The sequence below is a fragment of the Euprymna scolopes genome, chromosome 4, assembly GCF_053919585.1.
Source record: "Euprymna scolopes isolate OS-2025 chromosome 4, ASM5391958v1, whole genome shotgun sequence".
Lineage (NCBI taxonomy): Eukaryota > Metazoa > Mollusca > Cephalopoda > Sepiida > Sepiolidae > Euprymna > Euprymna scolopes.
Genome location: NC_136485.1, coordinates 139,367,352 through 139,379,851, shown reverse-complemented (window position 1 = coordinate 139,379,851; position 12,500 = coordinate 139,367,352). Strand labels below are relative to the sequence as shown.

At 34.3% G+C, this 12,500-nt stretch overlaps 1 protein-coding gene across 1 annotated transcript in view; it reads right to left on the bottom strand.

Annotated features, from left to right (window-relative positions):
* Window positions 1-1,559: 1,559 nt before the first annotated feature.
* The window catches only part of LOC145272118 (uncharacterized), a 110,542-nt gene continuing 99,601 nt past the window's right edge, over window positions 1,560-12,500 (bottom strand). The window contains exons 13-14 of the mRNA XM_080127023.1: window positions 4,294-4,380; window positions 1,560-2,533 (exon numbers count right to left, since the gene is read on the bottom strand). Coding sequence (XP_079983149.1) covers window positions 2,241-2,533; window positions 4,294-4,380 — 380 coding nt within the window. The 3' untranslated portion in view covers window positions 1,560-2,240. The remainder of the gene's footprint in view (window positions 2,534-4,293; window positions 4,381-12,500) is intronic.

Genomic DNA, 12,500 nt, shown 5'->3' with positions numbered 1-12,500 from the left:
ATATATATATATATATATATATATATATAAATTTTATGAATGTATCCAGCTCTTAAAATTCATGAATTTAGGAATTTTCTTAATCATAATTTCTTGTTTAAAAATGAATGTTGTCTAGTCGTTAAATACGTTTAAATATGATATTTCAAGAAATGAAAATTTTGTATTTATTATTAGAGAGCCAATTTTCTATTGATTATTTTATTGTTCCCAATGCATAGAAATTATTTCAAAAGTAAAGGAAAACATAAGTTTGTGTGCAAACAGCTAGGATGAAAATCAAAACTTTTAACACTCTAGCGGTATTTGTTACTATCTGACCTATTGATGTTAGGTAACAGCATGTAGAAAGAATCTATCTATCGATCTATCTATCGACCTGGCTTATCTAATTATCTACTCTATCTAATTATCTACCCTATCTAATTATCTACTCTATCTAGCAGATATCTAGACCCACAGAGATTGAATCGTGTGAAACAATGTTGAGCTAGCATGCAGGTGCAGAAAGAGTCAAAGTGTCAGGTTGTGACATGTATCAAACATGGTTGACCGGTCAGTTTGCACCGGAAATATTGAAGGGAGGAGATGGTCTCCGAATGGAGACATAGTAAACCCACAAGCCGAGAGTTCATCGATAACTTCCCTTCTGCCATGACGATTACCTGGGAGTGAATCAAATATATAAAATTTTACAACATTTTGGTCTATATCTTATGAAGCATCTTCTTAAAGCAGATCCGGCTCTCCAACAGCAGGCAGGTATTTCGTCTTTGTTACGGCTACAATATATGTTAACACGCGCGCACCCAAAACACTAGATGAATCACCAGCGATTACGAAATTTAGGATACGAGGACAATAGTCCGTTAAATAAGATAACACACAGATAAGAATACATAAAAACGATTTAGATAAAGAACAAAATACCCAACATTGACGCATCCAGACTAACACTAGATAAATTAACGTATAAATGTATATTTGCGCATATGTAGATCTGCATATTATTTGAACTACACCAGCCAAGTTTTAGCAGCTATTTTCCCTGATAAAAACCAATTTGATTATCTTCGACAGGTCCAAATACTCCATATACCAAGTTTAAAGTCTGCAGAGAAAAGAATCAAGAAATAACTACGCCTTAACTGATAAAAATAAATGAAAAATTGAAAACGGAGTTAAAGATTAAAGGAAAATGATTGAAAAAATTTTGGAAAAATTAAAAGGAAATGATTAAAATTTATTGAAAATTAATCGATAAATTTTAATCAATAAATTAATCAATAAATACGAACGAAAATCAAATGAAAATGAATAGATAACCCGATTCGAAAAATAAATAAAAGGTACATAAAAGAAATGAATGCATTAATTAATAGGAATATTAGAAGTAAAATGATTGAAAAAAAACATATAAATAAAAATGAATGAAAAAAAGTTAATAAAAAACGGATGAAGAAAATCACAAAAAAAATAATAAATTTGAATAGAGAACTATAAAAGGAAAATGAATAAAAAATAACGAAGAAATGAATAAATAAATCTTTTAGCATGAATTTGTTTTAAAACGATTTATTATAATTTTGATTCTATGTTGCTTTTCAATGAAAATATTGGATCTGTTTCACTTACAAATGCCATCAGCGTGCTCTGTATACAAAATTTAGACATTAATTATCGTCTTCACTTGACACTAAGAGATATAAACTATCACCTGCATACATCATTATAGCTTGATAATTGTCAAAATAAACGATTTCCATATTTACATTTATCGAACTATTTGCCTCTTCGCATTCTTAACAAATTCTATCTTTCCCAAATGCAAACACCGCGAACGCTATTAGTTTTCGCAGAGCTTTCACTTAACTTTTAAATCATAATTTTTTGTTTTGTTTTCTTAACCTGCATGCATACTTGAAAATCAAAATTTTTGATCGCTAAACATTTTAAATCTCTAAGGTCAAACTAACAAGGCATAACATTTGAGCCGTGATTTCAACATGGCTCTTATTTGTATTCAATCAGTTTACGAATTTCAGCAAGGTGAATTGAGACTTTATGATGTTTTCTTAACCGGCATGCATATCTGAAATCAAAATTTTTGAGCGCTAAACATTTGAAAACTCTAAGGTCAAACTAATAAAGCATAACATATTACACATTTGAGCCATGATTTCAACATGGCTCTAATTTGTGTTCAATCAGTTTACGAATTTCAACAGGGTGAATTGAGATCACAATATCGTATCATAAGAATTGTTAGTTCGTTTCCGTGGTCGAATCAGTGCACAAAATGGTTTGATTAAGAGAGGAAGATCGGCAAGTACAATAACCCCGAATGGGATGGCCATAATCACCGCAGCGATCGTACCTATAGCACGAGATGAAGTTCTTTCATCGGGAGCACTGGTCTTTGAACGGATGTACTTCGAAGCCTCGTTTGGTTTTATTTTGATATCCTTTATACTTTCCATGAACTCACTTTTATTAAGCTGTTTTGGACAGGGACAATAACACAGCTCAGAAGCTGAAAAATAAATAAACAACGAAAAAAACATTAATATACATTGTTAATTGTCGAACTATTAGGGTTGATACTATAAAATTCAAATATTTGTGATACCTTATTTTATCATGGGCTTTCTAAAAGAAAGTTTCTAATATGCATTATTTGCTATTTTTACGACTATAGATATCATCTTGAGTATTATTTTCACAACGGTCCGATTGATGTAACCTCCGAGCACCTTCAGCTGTATCCTTAGAAGACCTTATTAATTCGGCATTTGTATTTTGAGTGTCGTCCACATTGAGGATTGGCCATTTACAACGAAATTTTCCCAACACTGGTCCTTGAAAGTACTTAGGATCCCTTCGAAATTCCGTGAAGATTTCCGAGTACGACAGAACGATTCCTGAATTTGACAAGATAGAGATGTTAAGTAATTGTCTGTATTTTTGAGATGAGGTGTTTTCATTGATTGAGATTGTCGGACTGACTTCCTCATCTTGGTTGTTATAGTCACAACGTTTCGACCGTTTTGCCCTCCGGCCTTCATCAGGTGTTTTGTATCGAACTGGGGAACCGTTTGTTAGGAGTCTCGAACCCAACCCTTTAGTATTATTACGGGGGTACCGTGTTCGGACTCCAGCTAGGCTCTGGGACATAGTTGCTGATTTTCTGTTTTGAATGTTACTTTTCACTGCCTTCGTTCAGGATTGAACTCAGCACCTTTGGGTAACAGTAAAATTGATACAACGTTCTTAGTGGTTTTTGTTAATGTTAAACATATGTTGTTATTCAAGGTTTTCTCTCTCTATCAGAGGTGTCCAAATTGCATTCAGCTCTATGCTTGGTTTGATCAGTAGGTTGTTATGTCCGAGCATGTGAAAAAAACAACAACTAAGAATTGTGCCAGTGACATATGGCCGAGTGGTCCTAGACGTTGTATCAAAGTTTACAGTTACCCAAAGGTGCTGAGTTCAATCCTGAACGAAGGCAGTGAAAAGTAACATTCAAAACAAAAAATCAGCAACTATGTCCCAGAGCCTAGCTGGAATCCGAACACGGCACCTCCGTAATAATAATAAAACGGTACATACAGCGCATAGCCTTTCCAAATGGTCACCCATCTAGTACTGGCCAGCCTCAACGTTGCTTAACTTCGGTGATCTGGCGAGAACCTGTGTGTCAACGTGAGTGTGCCGTACTTCATTGCTGCCACTATTTCTTTTTCAATGATAAAAAAGTTATGGACATTCATATCCTTATTTGCATTGACACTGGTGATAATATTGCAAAAAGTTGCTTCATCAGAGAAAGGCGAAAAGGTCTTAAGTTTATCTTTAATTTTCTCCAAGTCTTCACTATCTCTTCTGGTCCTTTTACAAAGAGCTCTGGTGAGTGAAACCCTGCATCACTGTAGGAAGAGGACACTGGCACAAACAAAGTCCACAAAGCTCTCTGATGTTCGGACATTCCACTTCCTCCGCTAAGTACTCCTGCAGTTTTTAAGGAGTACATCAGAGCTTACTTGATGACTAACCTTACTTTGTCCTACCAGTTGAGCGGAGTTCCACTCAACCAATATACGTTTCTGTATATTCTATTAATATATATTTCATTTCGTTGTTTCCAGCATTTAAACCCCAACAAATGTTTCAGCATTTAAACCCTAACAATATGTTAGTAATAATTATACGTTTGTCCATATTACGTAATTTTTTGTCATCATAAATACTCGTTAAATTTTTGTTTAAATTAAATAAACGCTGTATCTTACTTACGGTCTAATGTACTGCTTTCGTTTGTAGGAATTGTAGTAGCAGTATCATTAGTAATATTAGTGTAGTTGTCGTTGATCTTGGTCATTTCTGAAAAAGTAAAAAAAACTTGTATTATTAATGATAAATTTACAGATATACACACTAGTAAAATAAAACCGATGACGAGGGTAGGTTTTGTCATGATTTTTCCATTGCCTATGACCTCACTCAGATTGTTCACGGACCCACCCGTGTGCCCGATACACCCGGTCAATATGCAAGCCTTCTAGACCTTTTCCTCACAACTTCCCCTGAGCTGTGTTCATGTTCTGTTCTATCTCCTCTGACCACTCTATTGTAGTACTTAAGATGAAAATGAAAGGTAATAAGTCTTCAGACGTACCTCTCCACCATACTGTATATCGATACTCTATGGCTGACTGGGATAGCTTCCGTATATTCATATCTGACTTACCTCTGCATTCCATGTTTAAAAAGGATGTGTCCTTTATAGTATCAGACCTGACCGAATAGTTAATTGTAGGCATAGACCGAATCATACCATCGAAAAAATTCCAACAAAAACTTAACAGCAAACCATGGTTCTCCCCTGAATGTGCTGCTGCCATCGCGCACAGAAATCACTTTTTCCATAGCTACCAACGTAATAGATGTACTGAGACTAAAGCTGCTTTCAGGACTGCCAGCAACCACTGTAAAAGAGTAATAAAACATGCAAAAGAGCTATATGCTCAGTCTGTTGAATCCAAAGTAGCTGAGAAGCGGCTTGGTTCCCACCAATTCTGGCAAATAGCAAACAGGATCTTGAACAGAAGCATACGTTCTATCCCAACTATCATCAATGGACCTGAGGTCATCTCGTCAGCATCAGACAAGGCCAGACTATTTGCCAAGAACTTTGCAGCTAATTCTATCCTATGCGACAATGACCATCAACTCCTTGTATTTCCTATAACAGACAATACGCTATGCAACATACAAATATCTGTGCATGAGGTCGCCAAGCTAATCAAGAACCTTGATTCCAGTAAAGCAACTGGCCCTGATGGCATTCCAGTTATAGTGCTGAAAAAGCTCCAACCAGAACTTGCCCCCATACTTACAAAAATGTAAAAAATGTAAATTGCTATTTGCCATTTGTTAGAAAGCACTTCTTAAGGCAATGATTACTAAAATACTATCTCATTGATTACTGTACACGCAATGACCCTTATCCCTGAGTGGCCTTCGGGCCTTGATAGGTGGTGACCCCCATGTAAAAAAAAAATGATATTCGTAGGTTCGCTGAATATGTGAAGCATATATATATATATATATATATATATATATATATATATATATATATATATATATATATATATTAAATTTCAGTATTAAACACGTAAGTCATCGGACGTGGTCCAACAGGCTGTAATTGTCGCAAACTTTTACTTCTTCAAGTTGCACTCATGTTAAGAATACCCTATTCATTGGCTCCCAGAACATCATAAACAAAATGTAAATTGCATTTCTTTATATATTGTTAATGTATATCTCTCTATTCATTAACTCTGACAATACATGTCCTTTCTCGATAGTCTTGGAACATGAGTAAATGCGATTACATAGCAATTATGCCTTTTTTATTCATCATGTTTCGTATATTACTTTTGTGTTTAGATTTGAAACATTTTCTAGGTGAGAATAAATGCGTGTGTATATATATATATATATACACACATATATATATATGTGTGTGTGTGTGTGTGTGTGTGTGTGTGCGTGTGCGTGCGTAACAGAGAAGAGATCTCCCTGCGAGATCGAACGAAAGTTAAGCTAATTTACATATAAATCGACAGACAAAAAAACCGGTTGACGTCTAAAAGTCAAACAGATGCTATCTGAGCACCCGGGTCCTGGATATGACCTTAAACTATATCCAGTGGTGAGGCTCTAGCTTGCGGGCCTTGGGGAGTGTGGAGCCACCCTTTAATTGCCATTGCTCCCAGGTCCACTCTGACCCGGAGTGGTAGTACCTGTTAGGGTACCAACTATGGATTAAATAAAAACCGACTTGAAAACAACAAATATATTCTATTAAAAAATTGTTCTTCAAAATCTTTGGATTCGACATTAAATAACCTGAAAAGGGTTGATATGCCGTAAAACACAACCAACCAACCAACCAAATTGAGAATCCACCGCGACGAACGAACCTCGTTAAAGTGGTGACCCCTTTCTTCGATGAACACATTATTCGTGTACAAGAAAAAAAAACACATTTCGACCTAACATCGGTTTAAACATCCTAGTAAAATTACAAAAGAGCAACTGCCACCCCCCCTCCAAAAAAAAATTTGCTTTGGACGAATAGATTATTCGTTGTTGTATGTCTTAACTGAAACTACATTGAATATTTTGCTTTAGTTTTGATAGCATTTTTTTCTTTCAATTAAAAAATTACTACAAAGTAGTACTACAGACAAACAAAAGAATTGTTGTCCTCTTGTGCTGTTGAAACTTTATTACTTTATTCAAAGAAAGTTTTGAAGAATGTTTGAAAATTTCCTTTTATTTACACACACACACACACACACACTAAAAAATGACGATAGTTTCTTTTAGTATTATTTATTAATTGTGACATTTTATATTTGGAAAAAAAAATGTTTTTCTGTGTGCAAATTTCTTTTGGACAGCTAGTCCATAAAACTTTCTATTGTTCATTTGATCCGTTCGTTGTTTTTTTTTTCACTGCAAAAAAAAAAAAAAAAAAAAAAAAAAAAGAAAAAAGAAAAAAGTTTTATATCTTTACCGCCATTCGCAGAAGATGCGAAATTATGTTTTGCACAAGTGGACGTTTTTTTTTAATTCACGACGCCCCCCCCCCACATAATCCGCTACGCATTTGGCGTTTTGGTATGCAGGCACCATTAGCTAAAACAGTTCGGGATATAATAACTAACCCACCTCAAGGAAACGATCGGACGTTATGGAAGAAGTCACTAATTTAAAACGAGTTAGCTGCGGCACGCACATTGGAAAACTAGACGACTAGACGTTCGTTGATTCAACTAATGCATAGGGAGCCCGATCAACACGAACGATGCACATGAGTACAAACTCATCTGTACTTGGCACTGCAGACTCGCTTGCAAACCTTTGTGTAACTGACTTCAACCTTATCGCCTAGACTCTGCAAACGCACTTGCAGACTAAGAAGGTGCAGATCCACTTGCACTCGCTCATCGCTTCAACCTACCAACGAACAATTGTGCAGAATTCATCCAACACAGACATCTCGTCGTACGTCTCATGGCTTCGGACATATTTTTCGAGAATACCTCCCCTGTGTCCTCATCCACAAATGATTTCAGCACATGTCCCGAGAGATAAATGGACTCATGTAATCATTCGAAATGACACGGTCCGTGGACATTTGAGCCCTCCCTATCTAGGGCCATTCAAAGTTTTTTCAAAAAAAAAAAAAAAAATTCAAGCAGAATATAAATGGTCGCACCGAAACAGTGTCTGTAGGCAAATTAAAGAAAGCTCATATTGAGTGTTAGATGCGCATGACAGACATTTTCAACCCTTTACTGAACTAAACAAGCAACTCAACCATACAAAATGAGAGCAGGGAGAACAGTTCACTTGCCCAAGAAACTCGCAAGAGATTACTGTACCTAAATTCTATGGTCACCTTCTGCTACAGACGCATCAGTGTCGAACGGTAGTGATATTCACACAAGCGGTTTTGGTGGAGAGCCCTGTAGCAGAGAAGAGATCTCCCTGTGAGATCGAGCGAGAGTTAAGCTAATTTACATATAAATCAACTCACGGTAAGATCAAAGATCATAAAACCGGTTAACATCTAAAAGGCAAACGAAACATGTTATCTGAGTATCCACCGCGAAGAACTGACCTCTCTCTCTCTCTCTCTGTATATATATATATATATATATATATATATATATATATATATATATATATATATATATATATATATATAAAGGAGATTAGAACAATAGTCTAAAGAGCTAAGTGTATTTTAATGTAACAGTGAAATTACTAGTTTAATTAAAATACAGGAAATAGAAAGTGCTCGTTGTAATTTAGATATATAATAAGCTCGATAGTTAAATGTCCTAGAGCTAATTCAATATTAAGTAATGTGATTTATAATTTAAAAATTTAAAAAAATTTTTTAAATTTAAAAATCAAATTTTAATTAAATTAAAAATCAGTTTCATAAGAAGGAACAACAACAAAATCAATTATCTGTACGATCGTTTCGGAAATCCGTGCTTTTTATTGTGGTATACATGAAGTTATGTAGAACAATTATATATAGTTTTTTTTTGTAAGCACGGTCTCCTCATCAGCAAATTTAGACCGTGCTTACCAAAAAAACTATATATAATTGTTCTACATAACTTCATGCATACCACAATAAAAAGCACGGATTTCCGAAACGATCGTAAAGATAATTGATTTTGTTGTTGTTCCTTCTTATGAAACTGATTTTTAATTTAATTAAAATTTGATTTTTAAATTAAAAAATTTTTTTTTAATTTTTAAATTATAAATCACATTACTTAATATATATATATATATATATATATATATATATATATATATATATATATATATATATATAATAAACAAATGCTGTTAAAACAACAGAAAGCTTCCGTTTAATTAAACCTTTCGTTTTTCTTCAATTTTTCTTATCTTCTTAGAATATAGATCAAAAGAATAAAAAAGGTTCCATGTGTAGTTTTAAGTTGGCTGTGGTGGTGTTTTTTGTCTTTCCAAGAAGAAATCATCACGAAGGATGTGTGAATATTATTTACGTAGGTTCAAAATACTGCCTCCTTTGGAACACAGAGACCACGGAGATAAAAAAAAAATGAAATATTCTCAATTTTGAATCAGAGATAATTTATAGTTGCAGGCACCCCGAAAAATATAAATGCGGAAGTACCCTAAACTCTGCCGATAAATCACCCTCAAACCAGGATTAATGTTTGTAACCCCTAAGATCAACCACCTGACTTAAACCCCCTGCCCCCCCCTAATTACAAGTCTCTCCGATACTATAAACAGTTAATCAACCTTTCTCACATGCTAAGCCTAGCACCCAGTACCCGGCAATTGAACCCCCTTCTTTTCAATTTTCTCTATCACGACATTCATTTTTAAATACAGAATAGAACTATCAACTATTAGACCACCTCTAAACACATCCTTCCCCCTTGTCCGAATGAACCTACCCGGTAACCAGTTTATCCATACTCTTGTAAATATGCATGACTAACGTAACTTTCTTATAGATCCGCATTATATACTCAGCATCACTCATTAAATCTCTCTCCAATACGGCCTTCCCGGGCTACTTTTATTCATCAAACATTTTTCTTCTCAACTTTAAGCCAAAATTTAAATTCACAAGTAACTAAACCCCCTCCCTACCAATTTCCACACTAATACCTGAAAACTTAATCTTAGTATCCCAACCTCACCTACAGAATTTAGCATTCCCATACAAATAGAATCCTATAATTGCCATCTTTTTATAAACTTAAACATTAATTATTAATTGATTTAGCCCACTCAAACCTGAAATAGTTTTAATTAAATTAATAAAACTCGCACGGCTACTACCACAGATATCTACTCCCATCATAGATGGCATTTTTTTTTTTTTTTTTATTACATTTTCACCCCAAACAAGGCAAATTGCCACTTTGGTGTAGGGGGCTACTATCAGGGGCAACAACTACTGGGGTACTATGTAGGGATTTGGGCAGCAAGGTGTCGGTTCACGTTACACTTGAACTTCTGCACGTCAGTACTTTTGGGGAAGCAGGGACCTGGAATGGAATTCCAGAGTCTTGCGGTTTTGGGGAAGAAACTATTGGAGTAAAAAGATCTTTTACATCTAGGGACCTCTACAGTGTGGGGGTGGGATCTAGTAGCCTGTCGGGTTTGTCGGGGGTGCTCGCGTCGTGGGGGCACAAGTGATTGCAGTTCGTCAGAGCATTCACCACTAAAATACTTGTAGAAAAGGCAGAGGGATGCAACATTTCGTCGATGGGACAGAGGCTGAAGCTTAGATGCCAGTTCAGGGCCTGATGTAGTAAAAAATAGTCTCGATAACTATCCCCCTAACAAAAACAGATATAAACTTTAACGTCCATCGCCTCCCCTGTCCACACCTACTCAGCTTTTTATGCTTATTCTCCTCAGCTTTTGACTTTTCTAGTCCTATCCGTAAAGACGCGTCCTTTCACTTTCACTTTCACTTTCATTTTCATTTGTCTACAACTAAGATTTATTCCTGCAAGTAACTATTTCTTCACTTGGGTCGTTTTTTTCTGTATGCAAAAGAAACACAGGAAATACCTGCATCATCTATCGAAGAAAACATATTTTCATCCCGGGAATGATAAATGCGGAAACATTAATATACACCCTGGAATTAATGGTAATTCCAAAACTTTTGTCTTCCTAAAGGAGAGGTGAACTTTTTCTCTATATTTTAGTTCAAGGTCAAATATCCCCTCCAATAACTTTTATACAACCAACAGTAATATGCTTCTCTAAAACGCTATCTAAACTGAACGAAAAAGAACTTATATTTAGTTATCTGTTTTGATTTTTTATAAAAATATCTCGTTGCTTGCTTTGCATCTAATCAGGACTTGATTAAAGGTTAGGCATTATACTTCCACACATACCCTTAAAGAACTTTCTCCAAGTGGATACTTTCTCATTTATCGGACTCACATATTATTTCATATTCTTCAATATAGTTTTTATTTTTTATTTTTCTATATTTACTTTATTTTTCTATCTTTATTTCTCTCTCTCTATCTATCTATCTATCTATCTATCTATCTCTCTTTCTCTCTCTACCTCTTTTCACTATATCTGTCTTAATCTAATAGCGGTAAAAACAGAGTACTAACATCATCCGCCCTCTGTCTTTATCTTTGTTTTTGTGTTTTTCTCCCCCCCTCTCCTCTCTCTCTCTCTCTTCCCCCCCTCTCTCTCTCTCTCCATATCACTCTATTTCTTCATATCCCTTTACGCCCATATTTTTTATTCTCCTATATTTTTATTTTCCTATATTTAATAATTACGTACACCTTAGAATTATTATCTATTAATATTCTATGATTCTTATATTTTTACAACTATCCATATATATATAATGCGTAAAAAATACGTTTATAAGCCAAATTACAACGCAATATTATGAAAACAAACAAATATTTATTTGTTTGAAATTAATATTTTGGAGATCGACTCCATCCTCAGAATTTTATACGTTTCTTTTCTTTTTTTCCTCGTCATGGTGTTAAATTAACAAACAAACAAACAATTAGTAAAGAATCCGCGTTTTGACCGTCTGCGGTGTTATTTCGAAGTGCCGGAAGAATACGCTTGGCGCATGTGACATGAAAGTCAGAGTAGTGTTTTCCGGTATAGAAGCGTTGTTTAAATTTTAAAATAAAATACGTTTATAAGGCAAATTACAACGCAATATTATGAAAATAAGCAAATATTTATTTGCTTTAAATTAATATTTCGGAGATAGACATCCTATTTATTTTAAAATTTAAACAACGCTACTACCACGGAAAACACAACTCTGACTTTATACACACACACACACACATATATATATTGTTACGTTTAAGAGGTAACAATTAAAAATATGAACGATATGAATATGATTTTAGGAAAATGATATTTTCCTTTATTTACAACAATAACAAAATAAACGAAAAGGTTTATACACAAGTATTTACAACAATAATAAAAAAAAAAACAAACGATAAAGGTTTGTTAACAAAAGATACAGTTGTTTAGAATTACGACTATCATTGCTAAAAATTAATGACGGCTTGGTAAAACTCGGGTAAAAAACAGGACGAAGAAGTGAAGGTTACGAGGAGGAAGAAAGGGTAGTCAAAATTAAGAACAGCCAGCAGGCAAGACTTCTAAAATTTCTATGACTATACTCTGGCTTTTAAACTATTTCGTGAATTAAAAACTTTTGGGATTTGATTATTAGGACTGCCTAGATTACTTTAGAACACATTTTAAACTGTTTTATTGATTTATTATTATTATTTTATAGAAATGCCCCTTGTAACAACATATATATATATATATATATATATATATATATATATATATATATATATATATATATA